This window comes from Aplidium turbinatum, chromosome 18 (assembly GCF_918807975.1).
Source record: "Aplidium turbinatum chromosome 18, kaAplTurb1.1, whole genome shotgun sequence".
NCBI lineage: Eukaryota > Metazoa > Chordata > Ascidiacea > Aplousobranchia > Polyclinidae > Aplidium > Aplidium turbinatum.
Genome location: NC_137489.1, coordinates 16,413,286 through 16,439,451, shown reverse-complemented (window position 1 = coordinate 16,439,451; position 26,166 = coordinate 16,413,286). Strand labels below are relative to the sequence as shown.

The window sequence follows — 26,166 nt, the reverse complement described above, 5'->3', positions numbered from 1 at the left end:
TTTTTCAAAAAAAAAGCTACAACTGTTTACGAACAATCAATTAGGGTAGCCTATATGCTAGAAATGTGCTAATTGTGCTTAAAGACCTGCTGTACCTGTAGAGTGTAGACGAGCAGACAGAGTGTAGAGTTCCTGATTCAGAATGGCATTACAGTTTGCAAGCAGTGAAAAAGGAAAGCCAAAGCTTTTGTATAGTGGCCAGTTTTATTACAAAGATTATAGTGCACTTAACGCACAAGGGCAAGAAACTACTTATTGGAAATGTGAACATTTTAATAAGAAATGTCCTGCACGAGTAACAACTGCTATGGCAGCCATTGTACAATCCAGAGGTGAGCACAATCATGCTGGAGATGCTGGTCATGTCGAAGCAGCAAAGGTTATGGAAAATATTCGTTGTGCAGCAAAAGACAGTCGTGATGCCCCAAGTTACCTCGTCTCAGCAAAAACTATTGGACTCAGTCAAGCCATGGCAGCAAAACTGCCAAGTGTGCAAAGCATGAAAAGGGCAGTCACCCAAGTGCGATTGAAGGAAAATGCAGGCCCGGCAATCCCACATTCTCTCCGTGACATTGTGCTTCCAGTAGAGTACAAGCAAACGTTTGCTGGTGTAACATTCTTGGCCTATGATTCTGGGCCTGGAGATAACTGTATGGTCCTCTTTGCCACTGAAAGAAATCTGCAGCTCCTTGCCCGTTCAAAGCACTGGTATGCTGACGGCACCTTCAAGACAGTGCCTTCACCGTTTGAACAGCTTTACACAATACACGGACTGAAGGAAAACACTTCAGCGCCTCTGGTGTATGCCCTGCTGGGGGACAAAAGGAGAGGGGCATACATTCATCTGCTGCAAAAGATCAAGGAGTTGTTACCTGCTGTTGCTGTTCCAGAGACAATCATGAGTGACTTTGAGAAGGCCATGGTTAATGCAGTGAGCAGAGAGTACTCACTTTCAACTCACCGTGGCTGTTTCTTCCATTTGTGCCAGTGCATTTGGAGAAAGACGCAATCAAGTGGCCTGAAGGAGCACTGTAGCAGCACGAGACATTCTCATTGATGGGAATGTATTACCAGATGTTGCTCAGGAAGTAATTGACTACTTTGAAGACACTTGGGTTGGGCGCCCAGATCGTCGCCAAGGGCGCCGTCCTCCAATGTTTGCAATTCAAATCTGGAACTGCTATGATGGCGTCCTCAGTGGCCTTCCCAAAACTAATAATAGCATTGAAGGATGGCACAGAGGGTTCATGTTCCCGTATCTCCAAATCATCCAGATATTTGGAAGTTCATATCTGCAATCAAGCGAGAGCAAAACCTAAATGAGGTTCGCATTGAACAGTTGGTCAGTGGCCAGGCAGGACCCCCTCCAAAGAAGAAGTACAAGGACAGTGCAGAAAGACTAACTAGAGTCGTCCGAACTTGGCGTCAAGACTTTCAAGATGATGAAATTTGTGATTACTTGCGTGGAATTGCACACAATACTTCATACTAAACTTGGCTCGTGGACAATTTGTACGAAGTTACTCAAAATAGTATTGGTAGTGTAAGCAAAGAATTGCTAAACACAAACAATTGTTGTATTCCAATAAATAACAAAAAATGCCCTTTTTCATTGTGCTTATTTCTTTGTGTCGTCGTAACTTGGTTATTCAGGAAAATTTGCATTACGCACCTTCATCGGAAATTGCAAGACAAACCTTGCTGTTGCGAAAAATTGTTCACGAACAATTCACCTATCACCTGTTTACGAACAATTCACCTATACGAAGAATTGATGTATACGAAGAATTGCTTTACGAAGAATTGCTTTACGAAGAATTGATTTTACGAACAATTGTTTACGAACAATTGCTTTACGAACAACTGTTTACGAACAATTCACCTATAACCCTGTTCTTGGCAGTTGTTGTCGCTTGAAGCTAAGGAAGGTGTATGGCAATAAATATGCTTGGTTTAAGTTTACAATTTTTCTTGTTGTCTGCTGCTACCTTGGCTACATTAAAATGTTGTTTGTCACGTGGTAGCCGACCTACTGAATAAGTGCCAGGGTACACGGGAATCATCTTATATATAATTTGTTTTTTGAAAATAATTCTACCATGTCATTTTTACTCCTAATTAGTCCCAATTTACTACATGTTGCCATCCTTGCCTGAGGGTGGGACACTGAAACAGATGGACATTTATAACACCTCTCCTATCCCATGAGGCCAAAGCAGCCATCACGGCACGTCTTGTGAAATCGGAACTGAAGAGGAATACCATAGTAACAATATCTAAGTAGAAGTTTTATGCAACTATTATCGTTTTTAACATTAGCTTAAGAATGTTTTCATCTAAACATTATTTGGTTGACAATCAGGTTCGAGTAGCAGCGGACAGGGTGATCGGTTTTCCAAGAGTCCTCTGGTAATGAACACCTCGCACATGAACTTTGCATCTGGGTTGCGATCATACGAATCTTCGCCCACCCAAACCAAATCTCCATCTCCAGGTGATTATTATTTTAAGATTAATGTGAATTTTGCGCACCAAAGGGATCATAGGCTACATTTTTTAACGGAAATATAGGTAATTTGCTGAGAAGAATCTTTCATGTTTCAAATCAGGCCTGCGATGAGCTTCTGTTTTTCTGAATAACTTGCAAAGTGTGGAACAGTTGATTTTCTTCTTGCACGTTCAAACCGGGCACTCAATTCACTCCTTGAATTGATCATATAGAATTGTGTGACCTATTGTGATTAGAGCACTGGCTTCTACTGATGTCTGAAACCTTGTTCGAATGAAGCACAAAAACAGCTAATGTGGCAATTGAGATTGTTTATTCCACGGAGAATTTGCTCAACGAGTGTATATTGTCGTTTCTAGCACTAGTTGCAACGAAAGATGAACATTGCAACTAGTGCTAGAAACGATAATTGCCCTGGTGAACACCCAGCTTTTCAGTATTCAGAGTGTATATTGCAGATGCAACGAAATTGGCCGCACTTTATGTGTTTATCATTGTTTGTCTCAGGGATGATAAACTAATACCATTTGTCATCCGATGTAGTTCATTTGCAGAGATTAAGTTTAATTAGAACCCATTTCAAAGCATGATTACGATAATGCTTATTGCGTAATTGTCAATATCATAACAACTTCACGGGTTATTTGTGTGCCATGGTAGATTTGTGAATGCAATATTCCTGGATAGTGGATAGATATAGTTTGAAGCGTTCAATGGAAAAAAAATTGTGCCGTTTTTTGTTTAGCTGAGCACGGCAGTTTTGGCTGCAACGTTATTATGATGTTATTTCTACATTGCTTATTGATATGTTACATTGGGTTTCTTTATAACAGCGGTTCCAAATGGTAGCTCTCTTCATGCCGATGCTGAGCTGAATTCTCATTAAAGAACTGGGCTTTCAAAACCTTTGTCTTGTTTAATGAATGCTAAAGTATAATGCCCATTCATTCACTAGCCCTTTAAGTTCTGCCAAGTGCTACTGTGCATTTACATTGGACCATAGATTTACTAATTTTGACGTTTTAATTATTAAATATTTATTGTAGCATTTTACTGAAATGCTCTACTGTAGTTTTGTAATAATCCTTCAATTAGTAGTCAGTTGTGGACTGCTCAAGCTCTTGTGGCCACAATGGTTAATGGAAACGTCCGTTATGTTCCATCGTTGACTTTACGATCTATGATAGCGTCGGCCAGAAGTCCACGGGCTAGATCCTTGGATAGCAGACAGCGTAACCGAACCTCGAGTAATAACGCCGGTGAAAGCAAACCCACTGCCACTAGAGGTCGCTCGCCAACCCCCCGGGTGGTGTCAAATCTGAAGAGTAAAGGTCTGTCCTTGCTAACCTGGTGTCGTACCTCAGTATTCCAGTCACTAAATTGAGCCATGGATCATTAAGGTCATGTTTGAAAATTCGTATCACCAAGTTTTGTTGATGGCACACTTAGTTATCATCTCATACAGACAAACTAACTCAAACTGGTTTAAAGTTTCTGTGGCTTAGTTTTGTGGCTGAATTGATCAAAAATGTAGCTATCAATCATTTGAGCATGGTTTCTTTTTAGTTTAAAGTACTTGCTTCTCGCAGCTTTCAATATTTTATGTTTATTTTTAGTCATTAGCGTGGTTATTTCAATCGAACTTACTTTAACAAATTATGCGCTCAAATTGCACTAACACCTTCTCTTGAAAAAAACATCTGCTTTTCTGAAGCTGGAGCTCTTTTCAACAGTTTTACGAACATTTCACTATTTTCCAAACTGAACACTGAAACCTTTGCTATTGTACCATTGCTGAAATTTGATAGCGAATTTCTTCGATTGTTCTTTAAGTCTTCTGTTTAAAACCAAATTACATTTTTTGATTTGACCGAATTGTGACGCGTTGTGCATCGCACAAGAACCAATGGTGAACTCACACAAAGACTTTTTGCTGAAATTATTATTTGATGGCAAACAATAGGACCTCACCTACTAACAGTTAGTGACTTACATCACACCACATTTCTTTCCTATAGCGTTTCATCACCGGTCATGCCGGTTAATAACCGCCGCTGGTTTTTCCATGCGTATTGTGTACCATCAAAACACGCCAAAAATGTTACCAGCAGTCAGGTACTTATGTCACAGCACACCTCACTAATGTAGCATTTAGCTTGTATTTATACTGTGTAGATATGAGGTTTTTTCTTGTCCAGCCCTCGAAATTGGCTTCTATCTACTACGGCAAAAACATTGCCGTCGCCAGGTCAACAAACCTTGGATTGCGGCGGCAATTGCCGTATGCTTTTGCCGCTGTTGTTCGGCAATTGCCGCTGTTTATCATTAAGTGTTTGAGCATGCTGAACTGTGCTTGTTTGACTTGTGGGAATAGAAAGCGTCGCCCTTAGTTTCCACTGAAGTTAAATCGTTATATCCTGGGGTTCTTTCTTTTTCACGAAGAAGTGCCCGACTGCCCGTTCATGGACGCGTGTTCCTGCATTATCAGACGCATTGGCTTTTTTGATCACTTTAGTTGTACTGATCCAGTTCTTTACTCGTTTTATGTTACCTCTTCAGATGTTTAGTTCACATGGACTACTTCCATAAAATTCCTTGCATAATTTACAGAAGATGTTGGTAACTTTTCCTTCCTATTGTGTAACCTACAGCGATGGCATTTTTATTGCCGTAGTAGAATGGCCGCTATGACGTTTGCGGCATCATTTACCACGGCAATTGCTTTGTGCCGCGGCTAATTTTGAGGACTGTTGTCTGATATACAGGGTAAACAGAAAGTCCTTGGGCCAACTTATCAACGATTTATTAATAGAAAGTAAATAAAATTTCATCAAAAAGGTATCACAATGAGAGCTTACAATACTGGAAATAATTTTTTTTATTAATTTTCAATGTGGCCGCTCTTTACTTGGATAACTCTATCAATTCTTTGTCGAAAGTTTTCTACCGAGGCACGTAGCTCATCCTGAGGTATTTTGGCCCATTCCCGCAGGAGTGATTGTTTCAGAGCATCAACACTTGGGTGAGCAACGGAACAGGCCTTTCCCTCCAATAACAACTACACACAAAAGTCCATGGGATTCAAATCAGGCGATAAGGGAGGCCACATTTCCTTGCTCCAGAATCTTGGTAGTTGACGTGAGCACCAGTCTTGAGTATTTCTTGAGGTGTGGGATGGTGCACTACGTTGTTGGAATATGAAGGGCGGATCTTTATAGTGTTTCTTCATCTCTTCAAGGGCTGGAACCAAAATGTTGTGGATGTAGCGATCTGAATTGATTTTAACCCCTTGTTCCACGAAAACAGAGGAGACTTTCAAGGTTTGGAGATAGCGGCCCACACCATGACAGAAGACGATTTTGGACGTCGGTAAACTGTTCTCACAGAATCTAATATCTGCTGAAGACTTTGCATAAATTCTATCATTCTGATTATTGAATTGAGCTTCAATTGTGAAAAGTTTTTTGTCTAAAAAACTATCTCTTGCTTTGCCATGCCTGCCTTCAGTTCTCTGAGAAGAATCTGTGCTCTTTCAAGTCTCTTTTGCTTTATGAGAGGTGTAAGAAACTGCCGTTTTCTCATCTTGTAAGGAGACAACTGAAGATCTTTTTCCACAATGGTTCTCATTGAAGTGTTAACATTCATGTCTTTGGCCATTTGACGGATGGATCTGTTTGGATTTCTGCTCACGCTTTCTCGGACAACTTTAACCACTGACTTTGTTCGAGCAGTGCGAGGTCTTCCACTCCTAGGACGATCTTCTGATGTACCAAGTTTCTTAAATCTGTTCACAACATGGTAAACGGTGGATTTGGCAACTTTTAAGCTTAATGATCTCAGAATTGGTTCTTCCCGCGCGATGGAACCGAGTGATGGCTTCTCTTTGGCTCATTTTAGACCTTAGTTAATGCTTATAATTAGACCTAACTTTCAGAGAGTTAAGCGAGGTATTTAGCATATTAAAAGGCATATACGTGACATTCAATAAAACAATGAAAACTATTAATACTACAAAAAGTGTTCAATGCCAAGCAGAGCGAATTAAATCAAATATAGTCATTACCGGTTGTTTTGAACTGTGCGCAGAGCAAGCCCAGTGTGTTTCTTTTCACTCCTTCATCCTACCAAAGCACAAAGAAGAATCTTAATCACACCGGTAATAACTATATTTGATTTGATGTGACATTCAATATGTATATTTAATCATAAAATGAAAAAAAGTTTAAAGAGTTTTTGTTCACTTTGTAGATGCCTGTTTTTCGATTTTGTACTGATTTTAAATGCTTTCAAAAAGCATCGATGGCTGTGGAATGAAGAGCTCTGTTAAAGCTCATTGATTTTACTTGTCGAGTTTCAACAACTCACACGTGAGGGATAGGTTGTACGCAACTACGCATACTTCATAAACAATAAAACATCGCTCCATGCATGAACTTTCTTTGAAAGCCTTGGCGTTTAACGCAACTATTAGAACCCTCTGAGCTTCAGCAAGTAACGCTAGCTTTTGCATGAATTTAAAAGTGGAAAGTGTGTGAATGATCCAACTGAAATCGCAACACGGGGTTGGCATTGTTATGAGACAGGCGCTTGGGAATGGAATGTTAGTTGTTTCACGCCACTCCATTAAAGTAGTGCAATAGTGTTCGAGCTAGTAACTTCAGATCTTGTTTAATCATGCAAAGTATCGCTTACCATTACCAATTAAAACTGTACACTGTACAGTGTGTAGTGTTCTGTGAAATTTACGAGTTTGCTGTGGAAAAGTGCCTGATGTCATTTGAGTAAATTCAGCAATGTAGCGTTTTGTGTTTAGTAGATACTAGATAACTGGTGTGACTACATGGCAACCCCGGACACCAATATCCGTCAGTTTTATATTGATTCAACGTCTGCAGAGGTTGACTCAACGTAAAAAATACGGATTTTGTTGTTTGAGGGCTGCGTTCACTGTTCATGCAGCACATGTGAAACCTATGTTACACTAAACCTTGCGGTTGCTTAGCAACGCAACTTCTTTTACCCTCCACTTTTGTTACCAGTATCTATTCTACAGTAGTCGTGTACATTATCTGTTTTCTGTATCCGTCATCCTGTATCTTATTTGTTTTATGTTTAAATGTTTGTATAATGTTTAAATTTATATGTAAATTAGTGATTTTCAATCTTAGACTTTTTATCCACCCCGTGTTAACTTGACATGAAGTAACCTTGCCCGCTATTTTTTAATTAAAATTTGCGTTCTTCATAAAGATTACCTATTTTTTCTACTCCAATAAATTCATTTGCCGTGGTGAAAGTATTTCTATCCAGAGGCCAATGAATTAGTGATGATTATGTATAATGAAAATGATTTATTTTTTATTTAATGATTTGGTTTTATTTTTTTCCTTTTTCGTGCTAGTATTTGCCATTTTATTTTTTTTTGTACGCATGGAGCTTGCTTATCAGCACGGAGCTTGCCGCTTTTAAATTTAGTTTCCTCTTTAACCTTTAAAATCATCTCGCCATGTTACACTTTCAATTGTAGAATTATGATTTTCTTGTCTGACATTTTTTCTTCCAAGTTTATTATTGCAATCATAGGTTATCATTTATTGTATATAGGTTGTATGTTGTGATTTGTGAACTAAAACGTTTCATGAAACGTTAGCTCGACAATTTACTTTGGAAACTGTCGCCTGGCTTGCTGAAATCAGTAATTAAAACCTGTCAAAACAGTATTTTTGCAGACATACAGCATATCCATTACCCAGTTCACAAAGTAGTGATGGAAAAGTAAATATCTTGATTTAAAATCTTTAAACTTTAAAGACGATTAAAACTTTATATATATCTTTCAAGCAACCGAGTTGTCTCTGTGCAATGTGCATGCTGGTTTGGTAGTTTCATCATGAAAGGATTTTAAAGTTTATTTATTACCAAAAAAGTGTATAAGCATTGCAAACATTTCAGGTCGCATTTCTCCACAATTAACAGAACCGGTTCAAATGAGTTCCCGGCTACTTGCTCCCACCAAAGCATCTATTGCGATGTCCAAGCATGATAAAGACGACACCACACATGGTAACGTTGTTTTTGTTTCTATCAGCCTCAAGGCGACGACCCAGTTAGCAAATCAATGTAAAAAGATTGATTTACTGGTTGACGATAATCTGATTTTGAAAATACTAAACTCTTGTGCAGCCGCCTTTCTAGCAACTGAAGCAATATCACGTTGCTATGGAACGAGATAACCATGACACGTGTGCGGCTTACGTTACGTTTAAAATTCAGACTAAACAATGATTTGTAATGGAAGTAAAGGTCATGAAGTAAAGGTCATTGCCAACCATGTGCTAAAAAGGTGAATCAGAGAAAGTATATTTTTTGAAAGCTATGTACAGTAAATGGAAGTTTTGAACTCATCGAAACTTGGTGTGTTTGAGAATTGTCAAAGCATGCTTGAGTTCAGTTAATCATTTTGTGCTATGAATGATATGACGTGTTTAATTGTTCAATAAAAAATCAACCAGGTTAACAGGTTTGGTAACTACAAAAATTTATTGGTAGAGCTTTCGCCGCCGTAAAGGCGGCTTCATCAGTGCTCTTGATTACAAGTAGAATCAAGAGTAGAATTTAATTGTTCAGCCGTGAATTCTTTGTATTTGTCAGTTAATTGCCTCTGGTATATCACGGTCTTTCCAGCATCGTACTCTGTGTCGTTTTTTTACTACTTTGTTTTAAATTTCTACTAATTCTGTATTGTAATTGCATTGTCAGTAAGCACACCACTAAGAAGCAGAAGCTCTGACAGAATACGACCATCATCTGCAAAGTAAGTCATCTTTGCATGATCGGCCTCCGAGGAGAGCTAGCTTTCGTTGCTCATAACACTTCTCTTGCAGCTTGCGAAATGATGGTGTTAAGGCCTTGTCACGTTTGAGCAGTTGAGTAGACGCCAATTTACCATCAATGCCGGACACCAAAACTACATGATTTCAACGGATGTAAACGCAGTGTCACCCGCATATAAATTTTTGTCGGTAATTTCCTAACGTGAAGTTGACAAATTGCAGTTTATTGGATGCAAACGCCTGACGTGTTTTTTAAGCGTTTCAAATACAAGGCATGTTGAAGCGGCTTGGTCGCTTTTAGACCAACATAACAATGATAAGTTGAACAAAGGCGTTTTGAGTGTACGAATCCTACCAAGTAGCACTCTAATGATCTATGATTGCAAAAGGGAAAGAAATTAGATTTTAATTGTGTACATTGCGTTTTTCATTGGAAAGATTAAACTTTTTGGTAAGCAAACAACCAAATCAAATCTTTTCTGTTGCTCTGGTGGCATATGTTGCCTGTAAATAGAATCGCTTTGTCCTGTCCTTTACAAACCTATGGGGGTTGTTGTAAAGCCGACGAACTCATTTGTCTCTACAAGAGAAATGCGAGTATTAATATTTTCAGTACTGATTTTATACATTTGGTTAAATCCTTGTACTTGGATCCTACAAATAATTTATGATTTGCAATTCTCTAAACACCGAGAAGCCAGAACGGAGGTTAAGGATCTTCATAAACATTTTATTTCTCATTAATATTTTCAATCGATTTCGAATCCATGTCAGCAAAGAATCTCAATTCTATTTTGATAACAGATCTGACGTCAGCAGTATGTCATCATCCCGTTCCTCTCCACGATCGCAAAGCAACAAAAAGCCACCCAGGGACAAGCCGAGCCCCGGACGTAGCCCGTCCCCTTTGTTACAGAAAAAGCAACCCCGATCACCAGTGGCCGCTTCAGCATCCCCAAGATTCCGTAGTGCTGAGTCGCCACGCATCACGTGAGTGGTGACGTTTGACAATAGTGGTGTTGTATTTTCATGTCCCTTGTTATTTCTATCATGTTCCAAGCCCCATATCTGAGTCGTTTTTTTGAAAGAATGTTGCAAAAACAAGTATTTTTAATTGTAAAATTTAAAAGATTGGAAGTGAGTATTTCAATACAATGTATCCTTTCTTTTGTAACTCGTTTCCACAATAGAGGTAATAGCCGGTTGTTGTGGAATTATTATGCTACCATGGTGATCAACTCACCTCAACTCGCTTGGTGGGGGTCTGCTACTATTCGGCTAGTCCGATTGGGCTAGTCCGATTCGGCTATTACCCTATTCGGCTACAGCCCGATTCGGCTAGTCCGATTGGGCTAGTTCCCTGTTTGGCTACAGTCTTTGTCGGTTAGTTCCCTATTCGGCAATTTTTTGAAAATCCAACGATAATCCTTCTGTAACCTTTAGGTTAGTTCCCTATTTAACTCTAAACCCATTGGTGTACTGTTATTGACAGCACAATTTAATAAGTCCTGTAGATCGTTTGCAGATTCTGCTATCAGGACTGTATCATCATTCATCAGCGTATCTCAAGTTTGTTACATTTTGTACCCCAACCTTTACTCCATTCATATGTTCGATGTCTCTCAAAATCATCTCACTGTAAGCGTTGATAAGATCTGGAGATCGGACGCATCTCTCTGTTATCATTTTTAATGTAAAAATTTCTTTTGTGGTCCCTTTGTCTAGAACAAATAAAAACTGTGCTGTTGAAATTTAGTTTTGGTCTCAATCTCATCATCATGATTCGGAATAAGACGTTTGTTAGGTGATTCACAAGGCTAATTGTTCTGTGGAGTGAGCATTCTGTTGCTCCGGTTTTCTTAGGTAAAGTTATGAATATGGAACGTACCATATCACTAGGGATGTTACCGGTGTCATAAATATGATTTACGATCTCAGTGGTTAGGTCTAAACCCCACTCATCTAATGCTTCAAGAATTTCAACTATTGTGGAATAAAACACAAAACTCTCTACTGTAAATAAACAGAAGGCGTCGTTGGATTTAGAATTTTGTAATAGTTGAGGATTCTAATATATTCTAAGTTTGCATGCAGACGGCGACGCATGATACATGTCAATTTTATCTGAGCAAACATTAATAGTTCAAAAATAAATTTAATTCGCTTTTTAGTTTTAACATCTCAATGGTTAGGTCTAAATCTCACTCATCTAAAGCCTCGATGATTTCAACTATATTAAAAGAAACGATATTACAACATTCTTTTATGTGAGCAAACAGTTCAATTTAATAGTTCAAACACTTTTCGCTAAATTTCATTTCGATTTGTTTTTCTTTGTCGGAATGCAAAGGGTTACAGAAGGATTATCGTTGGATTTTCAAAAAATTGCCGAATAGGAAACTAACCGACAAAGACTTTACCCAAATCAGACTAGCCGAATCGGGCTGTAGCCGAATCGGACTAGCCCAATCGGACTAGCCGAAACGGGCCATTCCGGCTTGGTGGGCAGCCTATATTGAGGTGTAGCATCTGTTTGTTCTTATCTGTGCCTTTTCAGTTGCCACCTTCAGTGGTATTGTGCTGGAGACAGTTCCTCAATGACACTTGCTTCAACAAATATCAACTGCAATTTATTTTCAACATTTGTTATCAAATGTGTCTTCTATTTCTGTCCTTTAATATTTCATCATCATCTAGGCATTCATCTGCTGGAAGTCGCTTGATTCTGGATGCTAAAGATCCTCCTAAAAGACGTCCTTCTCCGGCACGGTTGTCTTCAACTCCCACTAAGAGTGATCCAGCTTTGAAGAAGACTCCCGTCAGAGGTTTGGCGTATTTTTAGCGGGTTTGAAGGGACCTGTGGCGGAATACTGAAAGCAACATTTATGATGTTTGACTCATTATTAATATCGACTCATTTGGTTTTTCTTAATTACATTATTTCTATTAGTTTTTCTGAAGACGAATAGTTAGTTTTACTACACCATTACGGTGCATAACATCAACGTAATGACTAATGACTGATGAAAGCTACGTTAGTGAAAATTTTGACGATCCAGTTGAAGTAACATTCTACCATGGTTAGAACTCATTGTTTTGTGTTGTAATTCTACAGTAAGTCAAGACTGGAATGGAAAATGTTTTTGAAAGTGATGGCATTGGCATAACATCTAAGTTTTTTTTCAGACACAACCCAACCTAAAAAGTCAACCCCACCTGCTATCAAACAAACTTTGCGGCTAAGTACCTCTTCAGCACGCTCCAAAGTCTCTTCACCAAACATACAATCTTCTTCTCGAATCGTGCCGGATAAGAAATCGAAACGTGCAGAGAATCCTGTAAAGAAGGCGGCTCCTGAAGTCAAGTCAAGAACTCCAGGTATGTTAGAACATGTTTGGTTGCCGCAAAATTCATTAAATGTTGCAGAATACTATTTGCCACTGAAACCAACATTGGAAAAGTATTCTTCTTCTTCGTCGTGTTGCACTGCCGTAGCCCAGAGCATCACGCAAGCTCTATCATTGAACTCGTCTAAATCTTGTGCAGAGCATTCGAGGATGTGTTGCATCGTTTGCTCCTGTGAACACTTGCAACTTGTGCCTCCCCAGAAATACCCCCAGTGTCGCGTCAACGTCTTTCATATTCCAATACCAGTTCTTAAGCGGTTGAGGCATCGCCAATACTTTCAGGGTATACGTTTTCCGGGAGGAAGACCTTTTGTGAGTGAGAGCTCCATATTGGCCGGTTTCGGCTCGGCGGGTAGCTTTTTCGCCACAGTTAGACCTGCACAGTGCACAATGGCGGCGACCTCATCTTGTCCCAATAAGACAACCTAAGCAAAGAAACTTTTTCTTGACTTCAATCAATTGCTTGCTGGGTTTGGCCATGTAGTGGGTGTCTCAAATCCATGTCCTGACAAGATCTTTTCTTTCTGTTGGTCACGCTCCTTCTGATGTTAGGAGGAACAATTCCAGACAAGAATAGCCTATACTATGTAGCGATGTGATGTTGGTTGGTTTGAGACAACCTGTAATCAAACCGCAACTTTGGTTCAATATGGGGTCGATTTTCTTGGTATGTGCCGAGCGTTCCCAAACCTGGCAGGCGTATTCTGCGGCCGAATAGCATAGGGCTAAAGCAGTTGACCGCATTTTATCCGAAAGAACACCCCAATCAGAGTTTCCTAGTTTCTGTAAAATATTATTTCGAGCAGCCACCTTGGCTCAATTACTTTTTAATATTGGATTTGTATGTGAGGCACCTCGGAATGGCCCGTTTCGGTGAGTCCGATTTGGTGAGTCCGATTCGGTGAGTCCGATCCCTATTCGGTAATTTTTTCAATTTTTTTTTCAAATTATTGGGTACCGTAGCCTAATTATCATTGCCGTTTTAGGGTTAGGGGTTAAATGTTAGGAACTCACCGAATAGTAGCAGACCCGAGGCACCTATCTAGTTTTGCACCGAGGTACAGGGGATTAGTACAGTGTGCCAGTTTGGCTCTGTTCCAGGAAGAAGCTTTTGAGTGTTGTTTGTGTGTTCAAAAAGTAGTTTTTATACCCTGAAGCTTTTCTCTTAATGTTTAGCCTCTTGATTGAGCCATGATTGAGCTAATCAATTCAGTTGCATTTTTTGTTGAGAAAATAATTTCAAATTTAAGTTCAGTGTCGCGTGAAATTATTTCCTTCAATTTCTGTGCAGCCGTGAAAGTTAATTTTACGTTGGCAAACCAGTCACGTGATCACGTTAGCCCAAACAGCCGTTTGCTTAATTTTATGTTTTATAAACAGACGCTTTTTTCATGCGTTTAGTAATGTGAAAGTATAAGAAACTCCCGGAGTAACCTTCTAAAAGCCACCCACTGCGATGTATTTTTCTATGTTCTTTGATGTATTTTTCTATGTTCTACCAACGTTTTCTACGAAACGTTGGTAGTCCAAAGCGATATTTGAGGCATTCCTAAGATGGCGCTGTTAGCGTTTTCAATTCCCGCCTGTATCAGGGAAGACGTTTCAATGACGGTTTCGATTGATTTAAATTTAAGCCGTTGTTAAAATCGACGTGAAAGACAATATGATTGCTGAGTCATCAACACGTCCTTTTTTGTGATTAGTTAAATCGACGCAACCGAAGAGCGGCAGCAAACGAAACACGACTGAACCCTTGGACAAAACATTCACCATCTCACCAACTGTAGAATTAACATCAAGCAACGAAACTAAAACTGTCGAAGAATCGACCACGGCATTGCCACCATCCATGAACTCAAGCCAAGTATTGATAGAAAAAGAAGAAACATCTTTTGTGTCAGAAGTTAACGAGAGCCTGGAGCGGTCAAGTCCTCCAGGAAAGTCTTCGGAGGAAAATACTCCAGTGCCGGATGAAGCTTTGGATGCTGTTAACTCACCAGAAAAAGAGTCGCAGTTGAATGAAAATGGTGGTAGGGTAAGTGGAGTACTGATGTTGTTGCCAGATTGAAGATCTCGTTTGCTTGTAATTGGATAGATTTATTGTGCTCACGTTTTGACTGATTTTAAAACATCTTTACAGTAAGCTTGAAATAGATTGCAATGCTTGAAATTCCAGCTTATTAACTTGGCAACTATTGTTTTGCGTAGTGATAATTTTTCCTTTCAGATGAAGTCTACAACACTGGAGGAAGCAAATGAGGTTGCTGATGTTCCAAGATTTGATGCAGCTGCGTCAGAAGAGCCGCATTTACGTACGGAGGAAGATGACTATGAAGAGCACATTCCGGTGGCAGTGACAACAAACTCCCTTGCAGATGAGATGCAAATGGCTTTGGTCACTGAGAAAGATGTACCAAGTGCAGATGTACCTCCAAGAGCAAATGGAGAGTCTTTTGGACCTGTTGATTGTTCTTTTAACGTAAAGACTTCTTCTCCAAAAGAAGAGACAATAAATACATCACCAGAAGATCTTCCTCTTGATTCTTCTCTTTTACATCAGCAAAAAGACTTGATTGGTGCGAAAGCGACTGAGATTAGCGAAAATGTGATTGCAGAAGCTGAAAAAGAGGCCCACGAAGATCCACATGTGTCCAGTGGTGTACTTCATCATGCAGAAGAAGACGCCGCAAAGATTGAAGAGACTTTGGAACAGGTTCAGTTTTTTAAAACTTAATGGTTAGCATGTCGAAAAGACATTATAATTGACGTAATTTTTTGCGTTGTTCATATTTGGAACAAGCTTTGACAGAACCTTTAACCACGTAAACTGGAGGGCAAGGAAGCCATTTATACTAAGGGTGTCATTAAGTGTTTTGTCCAATCATACCCGCATGCTCTCGACTGATATATCGTATTATTGTTTTAACTGCAAAGAAATCAATCATACATATTGAGATATCAATAAAATTAACTGCGATGTTGCTGTGAAGAAGAAGCGCATTATGTCGCATCGATACTTTGCAAATTGCAAGATACTGAGATGTCAAGAAATGTAGAATATTTTGTGTTCACATACTGCCTGTATCAGGAACGTTTTTCTTCGAGTAAAGCGATTTAATAATTAATTGTGAGAATCGTTGTAAAAACAACCGTGAAAGCCTTTCTAGAAGCTTGTTTCTGGCTTTTTATACTTGCAGAAGCTTTAAACCACTGACACAAATCCGGTTATTGAGCTTGGCAATTTGAAACTTTCGCTTGTTGAAGTAGTGTCTGTGAAGTAATATTTCCACCCATTTTCTTCCGATCATGGAGAAGATGTCAAAGTGTGTTACTCAAGGTCATACCGAGAGAGTAACGTCTACAGACGTTGAATCAATGTAAAAAGCGACTGATTGCTCTCTGGGTTGGGCTACCGACGAAGATGGATATTAACTATCATTATTGTGTAAAAACCATTAATTCAAATGAATTACAGATTAAAAGGAATACAGATTAATAGGGAATTACAGACTTAAAGTTTTTTTTGCAGATTAAATTACAGTTATAATATTTAATATCTTTTCAGGAATTACCGATTTATTGCTTTTGCATGTTTTTCAGGTCCTTCTGACGATCCTTATTTAGGGAAACAGGCTGTTAAGGGTTCAGATAGTAATAACTATATTTGATTTAATTCAAATGAGATATTTCTGACATGCTTTTCATTATGTTAGATCGCAGAAACTTCTGAAGTAGAAGACTTTCCTCCCGAAGCGGACCGCACAGCAAGTGAAGCAATACAAGTGAGTGGAGGAAATTGTTGTGTTTTAGAATTTCTTGGTGGTCGTCACTACTTATCTTGCTCATCAAAGAAACGATGTAGAATTATACAAATAAATGTGACACGGATTTTGTTTATTTTCTGGTCTGTTGTGAGTACGGAGTCAATTCTTATTTGATACAATGCATCTGCACGCCTAAATGATGGGATGAAATAGTGGGCAAGTTGCTTGACCTTAAAGTTTTAAACCATTTCGACACCCTGTTATCCCTCCTCACCACTACTCATAAACTGGGCAAACGTAGTTTTGTCATCGACCAAATAGACTGCAATAAACATATGGTCATTTTATTTCCATGCGGTAAGTTTGAGAGCCGAAAGTTCACAATTTTTCTTCTATTTGTCACCAGATTATTGAATCAGCCAAACAAGATGATCAGCACGAAGAGAAAGAAGTAATGGAGCCATTAAGTGTTGACATCCAGCAATCAGAGCAACAGGAACTTTCGAACATCATGTCTCCTTCTGTTTCAAGCGAAGTTGCTTCTCTTGCTCCTAGAGCTATTGTTCCTGCTGTTTCAAGCGAAGTCGTTCCTCTTGTTTCAAGCGAATTTTCTCCTCTTGTTTTGAACGAAAATGTTTCTCTTGTTTCAAGCAAAGTTGCTTCTCCTGTTTTAAGCGAAGTTGCTCCTCTTGTTTCGAACGAAATTGCTTCTCCTGTTTCAAGCGAAGTTGCTCCCCCTGTTTCAAACGAAGTTGCTCCTCCTGTTTCAATCGAAGTTGCTCCTCCTGTTTCAAGCGAAGTTGTTCTTCCTGTTTCAAGCAAAGTTGCTCCCCCTGTTTCAAACAAAGTTGCTCCTCCTGTTTCAAGCGAAGTTGCTCCTCTTGTTTCAAGCGAAATTGTACCTCCTGTTCCAAGCGAAGTTGCTCCTTCTGTTCCAAGCGAAGTTGCTCCTTCGAAAGAGCCAAAGAAGAAGGAAAAAGTTGGTCAATGAAATTAGTGTGAATCTCACAATCAAATTTGATAAAAAAAAAAACGACTTATTTTATATTTTCTAACTTAAACTAGTATAAGTATTTATTGAGTTCCATTAAGGATAGGGGATCTTCTGACTATGTCTAATTTTAAGTACAACCGTAAACTGGCCTTTAACCTCACCAGTCACCATGCACTGCTTGTTTTGTGTTTTTCAAACTTGCAGCTCTTCAGTGGATGTCAAGGTCAATGAATTTTATTTGTAGAAACTCACTCCGGAAGAGCAGGCTTATAAAGATGCCATCGCTGTTAAAAGGAGGGAAATGAAAGAAAAAAGAGAGAGGGAAGAAAAAGAGAGGCTGGAGCGGCTGAAGTGAGCGATCTTGCAACGATTACATGTTCATCTTGTTGACATATGCTTTCCTATTTGTTTTCACTTGAAATTTGCAAGGCTCCACATTTCACAAATCGTTAAAATTTATATACAATTGCAAAATAATGTAAGTCTTGCCTCGAAGAATGTATGCTAGCCAATAGCCATGAAAATTACCAAATGGAGCGTGCATGCAACCTGTATAGGAAATTTGGCGTGTTTAAATATTGAAAAAAATCTCACCTTCAATTTAGATAAATTGACCAGTCATCCCCATTGCGTTTCATCTGTACCAATGCTTTATGTGTTGAGGTTCTCATGTTTGCCCGTCTCTTAGCTCGGTGTCTAACTTGCTTTGTACTTTCGAAGCTGGTTGAATATTTCTGCTTTAGATTTTCGTCTTGACTTTTGAAGTTAGACCCCACGTTCAATCGTCTTTGTGAGACATTTATTGAAATTGGATTTAAAACGGCTCTTCCTTAGACTGGAAGCAGAAGAGCAAGCAAATAGAGAGGAAGATGCTCGCAAGATGGCAGAAGAAGCGAGGATGGAGCAACTGAAGCTGGAGGAGGAAGAGAGGATTAAGAAAGAAGAATTAGAGAAGAAAAGAAAGATGGAAGCTGAGGTGAACGAAAGAAAACATCTGGAATATATGCGGTAAGCTTCCATAATCACAGACCGTTAAGTTCAGTCCAAATCATCTGAAGATGAAGATGCTTGAGTTAGTTTATTAAATGTTCTATTTATAGAGAAATTAATTTTTTTGTATTGGTGTACTTTCATTCATAAAGCTGGTTCAATGCTGAATCTACTGCGCAGGAACAAATCTTGAATCATACCAACTTTGAATGATTAAAAACCTTAGTTTCAGTGCAGCACAATTCTTAATGTGTTCATAAGCTCTGCAATGTGTATCATTAATATCGATCCGAATCTTATAAGAATTTTTCTTGTTCTTTGTGTGCTTCAATTAGCGAACAGCGGGCGCGCGCGGATCAAAAAGCTCGGGATGAAGCAGAAAGGATTCGTAAAGAACGAGATGCTGCAGTTCAGAAGAAAGAAGAGGAGCGACTGGCCAGGAGGAAGGTAAGAACCATGTGAATACTGAAAAGTTTGGGTGTTCACCAGGATAATTATCGTTTCTAGTAGTAGTTGCATCGTTTATCTGATAAAAGTGAAAGCAAAAGCAAAGACAAAAAAGTGGATTCATTGCTTCACTGACGTTTCGCGCACCATAACAATGCGCATCCTCAGGTCGCGAAATGTCATGAAGCAATAACTCAATTTGTTTGTCTTTGCTTTTACTTTCACTTTCATCAGATGAACGATGCAACTAGTGCTAGAAACGATTAGAATCATGTGTTGGCCATTGACGATGAAAGCCTAAGAAGGTCCTAGGTAATGTTCTGCAGTCATTTTCCCCAAGTTAATTCAACCTGCAGTGAATTTTTACTGCTCAACCTCACGTATGTTCTGTTCTGTTCATCTATTGATGTTATTAGATCGTTTCGTTCTAGATCTTCATTAATTTTTTTCACAAGGGACTCCACCCTTCTATGTGTTAGTATTTGCTAGTGGAACAAGGTCTCTTACGTGGAGTGAAACATGTAAAAGGTTACGCTTTACATTGGTTCAAAAACGTCAACGTAACTTTTTGAAATTTTTAAGGAAGACTTATTTTAGTTGCAGTGACACATCTGTGTTTTACCAGTTTGCCTGTAAGAGTTGTATTTGACATGCGAGCCTGCTTATTATTATTATCTTCTTTCTCAAACCTTGTTTTCACATTAAACACAAGACGAGTTGTTTCAGCGACTAGAAATGATCATGAGACGAACTCGTGGTGGGGATTCCCCATCAAACAACCAAAGCAGCAACCCGCCATCTGGTGATCAATCTCCGGCTAACTTGACTCCCACAGGAGGACGCTCACCGTATAACTCTGTTACCCCTGACCGCGTCGTATCACCGGTGACGGTTGACAAGCGAGGAAGCGCAGAAGCCAGGTAATGATGACATAACATTTATAAACATCTTTATTCAACGAAATTATAATTAGTTTCAGAATATTTTGTTGACCGAGTAAGTTTTCCATGTTTTATTTTTGGAAAGGCACTCAGACTGTAGGATTTGAAAGCAACTCCGATTCAATAGAGAGTGCGATAAAATTGCTTTTGACATAACTCTGCTTTAACCTTTCAGCACTCTGCAAACTCCAGACGCGAGTAAGATTCAACAAGCCCTAACCAAAGCGCAACACGCGCCGTCTAACGACCACAATACGTCGAGCGGCATCGACACTATAGCGCTAGAGATCGAATCATCCAACAAAGCCCACAGTTACGGTTCTCGACCTCTGCCGCCTCCTTTTGTGGCTTTCGAGAAAAAGCACCCCGAAGAAGCGGTGAATCACCTACAAAGTGGGGATTTTAGCAATGCCAACCCACAAAATGACGATTTGGGTTTCGGGGAATCTTTAACCTTCAACACCTCGGCAAGCTTACAACAAGAAAACGGGGATTCTCCGCGCTCCGCTTTCGTCACATTCAAAGAAAATATTAACGAGGTTCCTACAGGTATGCGTGCCACGTTGACTCAACGCTGATAGTTTAAAGCAGGGGTCACCAACCTTTTTTGCATGCCGGCCCCTTTGGTACTTAGGAGAGCTGTGGCGGGCCGCACTAATAAAATTTTAGGTAGGCTGACTTTTATGCTAGAAAAGAACGCATTTCGTGCCCACTACCTAGCGTTACATGCTGTTAATATTTATCTTAGAACACCGCAGCAACAAAATTAGTCAAACAACGCTACTGCCAGGCCAAGCTCCTTTAACAACACTTTTGACTTCTTTAACAATGCCCAATAAACGAGGCCACTTGTTTTGCGCACTTATAACGTGGCGAACGGTTTCATCAGAATATTCATCGCTAAGCAAGAGTGGTGTCACTTCGCCTCACAAAAGACATCTTGCCATTAACAGTTTCAGTAAACATGGAAATGTTTGACACATCGCAATACAGGCAACAATGGTGACCTGCAAACATATCAGCGAAAAATAGGCTCCAATAACATGGAGAAAGAAACCAGGCACCATGAAACAAACGCTTGTGGAAATCACCATTCTATCGTAACTCATGAACAGTGTTCCATCTAAAAAAGCAATGAGTTGATTTTTCCTCCTTTTTGTGAGAGTCTATAAAACCGTCTTTCCTTGATTATTAGACAAATGTCACTTGCGATGCTTATTAGCATGGCAAGAATTGTTGATTAACAACATTTTGCAGTACTAAGCTAAATATTTTCATAAAACCAGAAAAAGTCTTTAAATGTATATATAATATTTTTCCAATTTATTATAAATTGAGTTGGAACACCGACCTATTTTGCCAACAAAAACTTGCATGAAGGAACACTGCTCGTGAAACCCAATAACGGTGAAACGCACACTAGTGTTTACATGACATTTGCAAACTTAAAAAAAGCAACACTATGCTCACAGACATTTTCGAATATCGAAAACAAACGTTTTAATTAACTTCACAGTGTAGATTCTAACTAGGTTTTAATCAACCACTGGGACAGTGTGGCTGGACATCGCATTGGAATAACTTTAAACGACTGCTACCTAGAACTACAATCTGATTGGTCGGTTGGTGGAATCGTATACAAAGCGAAAATATGCTTCTCGGAAAGTATTTTTTGCCTTCATGCTGTTTAATTCCTCAAGAAAAGTACTTATGGTTATGCTTGTACGCTGATACCTTCTGCGGGCCGCTCATAAAAGAGTGCGGCCCGCATGCTCGTAAAAGAGTGCGGCCCGCATGTGGCCCGCCAGTTGGTGACCCCTGGTTTAAAGTATCGCTTGGAAGTATAATAAACTGCGAACATGATGGACGGTGTTCATAATATTTAGCTTCGTATTCAGTAAAACAGAGCTGTCAACAGCAACCTCTATACTGCTACGGTCTTTACGCCCGTGTGCTTGGTAGCCTACCACAAAGATCTGTTTGAAGATTTAAGATTTATTTACGAGTAAAAATTGTCTTATGCAATACATAAGCGTGGAAACGATGTAACTAAGGCAACTTCCACCAAGGCTCATCTTCTTTACTTCTGTTTCTTCAGGAAACCTGCTGGATCTATGACAATGGAAGAGCAACATTTCATCCTAACTAGGTGCTGCCTTGGTGCGAACGGTCATTCTGTCAACAAATTCTACTTTCCTCAACACCGCACTTCTCAAATAACCGAAAAATACGCTATATTTGCATTAAAAAACATGTAGCAACGTTTAAAATATCAATTGCTTGCGCTAGTACTGGCAGCTCATAATATTGTGTGGTAATTGTTGGCATAAATGCTTTGATGGCAAACATATTATGGACAAGTCGACGATTGATGACCAAGCCCTTTAACATTAGTGTTCATCCAAAAGGTATCCCAGCCGTCAAACTATTCTTTTGTTTTCTTGATTCAAAACATCTGCAGATGTTGAATCAGTGTAAAAAAGGCTGATTTGCTGACTGGGATACCGAGTGCATATCCAAAGGAAATCAGTGTTGCCAATCGATTTACATCGATGCGCATTCAAAGATTTTTTTAAAGAAAAAATAAAGAAAAATTTTGCATCAAATATCGTTACCTGTACGCAAATGACATTGCAGTGTTGATTTCCAGCCACTACAATTACCGCTTTTACTCTGCTAGACGTTGAAACGTCGTAAACTCGACGTCTGCTGCCTAAGATGAAACACGTCATGAAGCATCATTGCGATTTCTCTCTGCATTTTCATTGACAACCAGATGCAATCACACCCAGTACTGCCTACTCTAATGGCAAAATCCGTCATTTTTACATTGATTTAACGTCTGCGGACGTTAAATCAAAGCAACTAGCGAATACACGTCTGCAGTCGTTAAATCAATGTAAAAATGACGGATTTTGCTGTCAAATTACTTTCATGGAGTTTTTGATTCATGTGATATTATTTATTTGATCCGACTGGCTTGACTTTACACGTTGATCTAACTTGGCAATTTGTTGCGTCATTGTATAAAATAGTAGATTGCATCTACTGAAGATCATATAATTTGTAATGCATTTTAAAGCAATTAGTTTTGCAGTTACTGTTTTTGTTTCGTTTTTGTTGCTTTTTATTGCAGTATATTGAACTGATGTGCAAGAAAAAGCTCTACTTCAAAGAACAAACAAAATAATAGGAACAGTTTGACTTAAAGGCTTTCACAACTGCACGAAGCAGTTGAAAAATTTAAAAAGAATCACTTATTACCAGAGTCTTGGCTACTGGTCTTCTAATAAACTAAAACACATTTTCAGCAAACAGTTGGACAGCTGCATGCTAGTTGCAGTCAGTTTTTCTGGGAACAATAGCTTAAAAGAATTTTCTTGTTTTCTCTTTTAAATTCGTGTTTGTTTGTTAGTTGCAAACTTTTATTATTATTGCCAGTTCACCGTTGCGCGCCATGTATTCGATTGAAAGAGTTTAAATCTATGTTGTAGCTGTCGTATCATATTACCGCCGTTTATTTAGCTTATGTATGATCTGATGTATGATCTATATGCGGTGTGCTTAGCCGAAAATCTTATGTTAGCACCAGCTAAAACATTTATACAACATGGTAGTCACTCATTGTCATCCATTAGCTTTTAAGGCCTGGCGTTTGCCCAGCTAGCAGGGATCCGCCAGTTTTTGCAGCCCATTTGCAATGCTTCCATGTTGTTGGGGTTGATTCTATCCAGGTTTATTACACTAATGTCTTCTTCACCAACTCCAGCCATCTATTTGTTGGTCTAGTTTTCTTCCCCTTAACAAAAATCACTCACAGTAGTAGTCACTCACTGCAAGCAGAAATATTTCATCACCCGAATATTGTGATTATTCACTCTGTATGAGCCATGGCTATTGGGTAATCAATTCTTACGGCAGGGGTGCTTCAAAATATTCTTGCTGCCAATTCCACACTGCTTTGTATAGGCTGAGCAGATATAGATTTCACGAGGCTCGTGAAAATTAGCTTTGGAAGAAGAAAATAGCTGTTTTTTTTTAGCATGTTGGCTCGAAAGGTTAGTGACAAAAAAACGGTTATTGCAACGTTTGGCCTTTGTTGTCAAAACACCATTTTGGAGAAGACCAATCATCCCAGATGATAAATTGATCCCTTTTCAAATTGATTCAAGGGCATTGGTTTTCTGACGAGATGATTTGTTGTACCAATATTATTCTTTGTATCAGATTTGGTGAAGGGCTACATTTGATATCCTTATTATAGCTGAGTAGCACGCAATATATAACCATACATATATTCTATTAGATTATTTATCTATTTAATTGCTCACAATGAACAAGTTTTCACTGATAGTCTGGATTTGATTATTAGTTGTGGCTTTTTACCCTTGCAGCGGTATTTATTGTCGGTACGCGTTGACGACTTATGATCCATAGCTTTACGTCATCGGTCGGTTTATTATCACATGGGTTGAAACTGCAGTGTTGTACGTTGACGCCGTCAATTTGACGGCGTCAACTTTATTTTTCAGTTGACGGAAGTGATAGCGCCGTCAACTATTTTGCCGATTTTAAGCGTCAAGCGCTAAGCGTCATTTTTTGTTTTCATGGAAAATCTCGTTTCACAATAAGAGTTTCACAATGTATTCTGGCCAGCGCAACTCATCCGAATTACCAGTTTTTGCGTTGGTTGGAATGGCTCCCTGGAATACATGCGGAAGAAGTTCGCCAAATGGTGATCACCCATGTATTGAGAACGAGGGATCAGAGACTGAAAGCGAAAAATCCATGAATGGCATCGCGGACGTTGAATATACTTTATTTCAAGAGCTCTATGCCCCTGAAAAGAGCGATGTTGGTGCAGTGGACCTCGTTAAAAGATTTATACATGCTAAACTATCACAGCACGCTTGGAACGGTGATACCTTTCCGACTAAACGTTTTCAACTTGTTTTTGAAATACAACACACCAATACCAACCAGCGCTGCTGTGGAACGCATGTTTTCACTTGGAAAGGACAATATGCGCAGGGGCGCCGGAAGCGGGGGGGGGAGCAGGGGGAGCGGATGCCCTCCTGCCCTCAAATTTCTGTGGATGGGGAGGGAAGAGGGGGCAATGGTGCCCTTTTAAGGTCATGTAAGCTACTGCACACTTTGCAATATAACAATTTATGCTATTTGCTTTTAGCCTAATTATAATGTTCTATTTTTGCCTCAAAATAAGCTTAATCATTACTCGATAATGAGCTGATAGATGAGCATTACCGCTAGGCTACATCTTATCTTAAAACTTTAAAAAAATGGCCTTTCAGGAACAAAAGTGCCCTTTTTTCATACTCCTTCCCCTCCAGTCAAAAATCTCTCCGGTGCCCCTGAATATGCGTCCCAAACGCAGCAGATTGTCAGACAAACGTTTTGAAATGCTTGTTTTTCTGCAAGGATATAACTAATTATATAGGCTGAGCAGCTAATTACAATACAGTCTTAAAACATAATACCTGCTCTTTATTTATAGCTATTGTTAGCCTGAACTTGGTTGAAATATTTCCGTTTTATGAGACGCTGGCAAAAAATAGCGCTAGAAATTAGCGCCGACGCCGTCAATTTCTTTAAGAGCTTACGCAGTCCTTTACGCCGTAAAGTTTTTAGGCAATTTGCGCTGACGCCGTCAAATTATTTCAATGACGCGTACAACACTGGTTGAAAGTCATACTCCACTCACACGTTGACCTTCCGCATAAAACACTGAATGGTTTTACCACAGTAATTTAGCTTTTTTTTTACTTTGATTTAACATTTGTAGACGTTGAATCAATGTAAAAAAAGGGCTGATTTGCTTGGGTAGTTGACGCATACTCACCTCAATGCCGCTGCGATACCTTTGCGTTGTTGCTTTTAGGAAAACTGATCGTTTTTCTTCACAATAAACTTACTGCTTACCTTTGCTGAGTTTAAACACATAGTAACAATGCCTGGCTCGACAAACCGCTTTCAACTAGAAAGCTGTGCAGTCTTGAAACTTACTGCCGACCACTGCCTTGTGTTGAAAAGGATAAAAGCAACTCATCTGCTGCAGTGGTGACGCCGACCCAGTGTTGTATACTCATTGGCACCCATTGCTTCACCCAGTGTACTATTTATGTTAGGTCCATCGTTTCGTAACAAATTCCATCTGGTGTGGAACAAAAAAATGTCAACCTACAAGGCGTCATTATCCCTAGGGTATTAATCTTGAACTAAGAGCGTTGTGCAAGAAGAAAAGAATCACCTACGTCTATCGC

General features: G+C 39.3%; 1 protein-coding gene across 3 annotated transcripts in view; it reads left to right on the top strand.

The window, feature by feature from the left end:
• Positions 1 to 25,830, top strand: part of LOC145787324 (uncharacterized) — a 41,532-nt gene extending 15,702 nt beyond the window's left edge. For all 3 annotated transcript variants that reach the window (XM_082599048.1, XM_082599047.1, XM_082599049.1), the window contains 17 exons: positions 2,363 to 2,494; positions 3,697 to 3,840; positions 8,462 to 8,572; positions 9,269 to 9,323; positions 10,147 to 10,332; positions 12,040 to 12,167; positions 12,529 to 12,720; positions 14,453 to 14,784; positions 14,977 to 15,462; positions 16,463 to 16,531; positions 16,920 to 17,492; positions 17,752 to 17,858; positions 18,342 to 18,515; positions 18,833 to 18,944; positions 19,671 to 19,864; positions 20,061 to 20,434; positions 21,984 to 25,830. In XM_082599048.1, coding sequence (XP_082455174.1) covers positions 2,363 to 2,494; positions 3,697 to 3,840; positions 8,462 to 8,572; positions 9,269 to 9,323; positions 10,147 to 10,332; positions 12,040 to 12,167; positions 12,529 to 12,720; positions 14,453 to 14,784; positions 14,977 to 15,462; positions 16,463 to 16,531; positions 16,920 to 17,492; positions 17,752 to 17,858; positions 18,342 to 18,515; positions 18,833 to 18,944; positions 19,671 to 19,864; positions 20,061 to 20,434; positions 21,984 to 22,003 — 3,389 coding nt within the window. In that variant the 3' untranslated portion in view covers positions 22,004 to 25,830. The remainder of the gene's footprint in view (positions 1 to 2,362; positions 2,495 to 3,696; positions 3,841 to 8,461; positions 8,573 to 9,268; positions 9,324 to 10,146; positions 10,333 to 12,039; positions 12,168 to 12,528; positions 12,721 to 14,452; positions 14,785 to 14,976; positions 15,463 to 16,462; positions 16,532 to 16,919; positions 17,493 to 17,751; positions 17,859 to 18,341; positions 18,516 to 18,832; positions 18,945 to 19,670; positions 19,865 to 20,060; positions 20,435 to 21,983) is intronic.
• Positions 25,831 to 26,166: the final 336 nt, after the last annotated feature.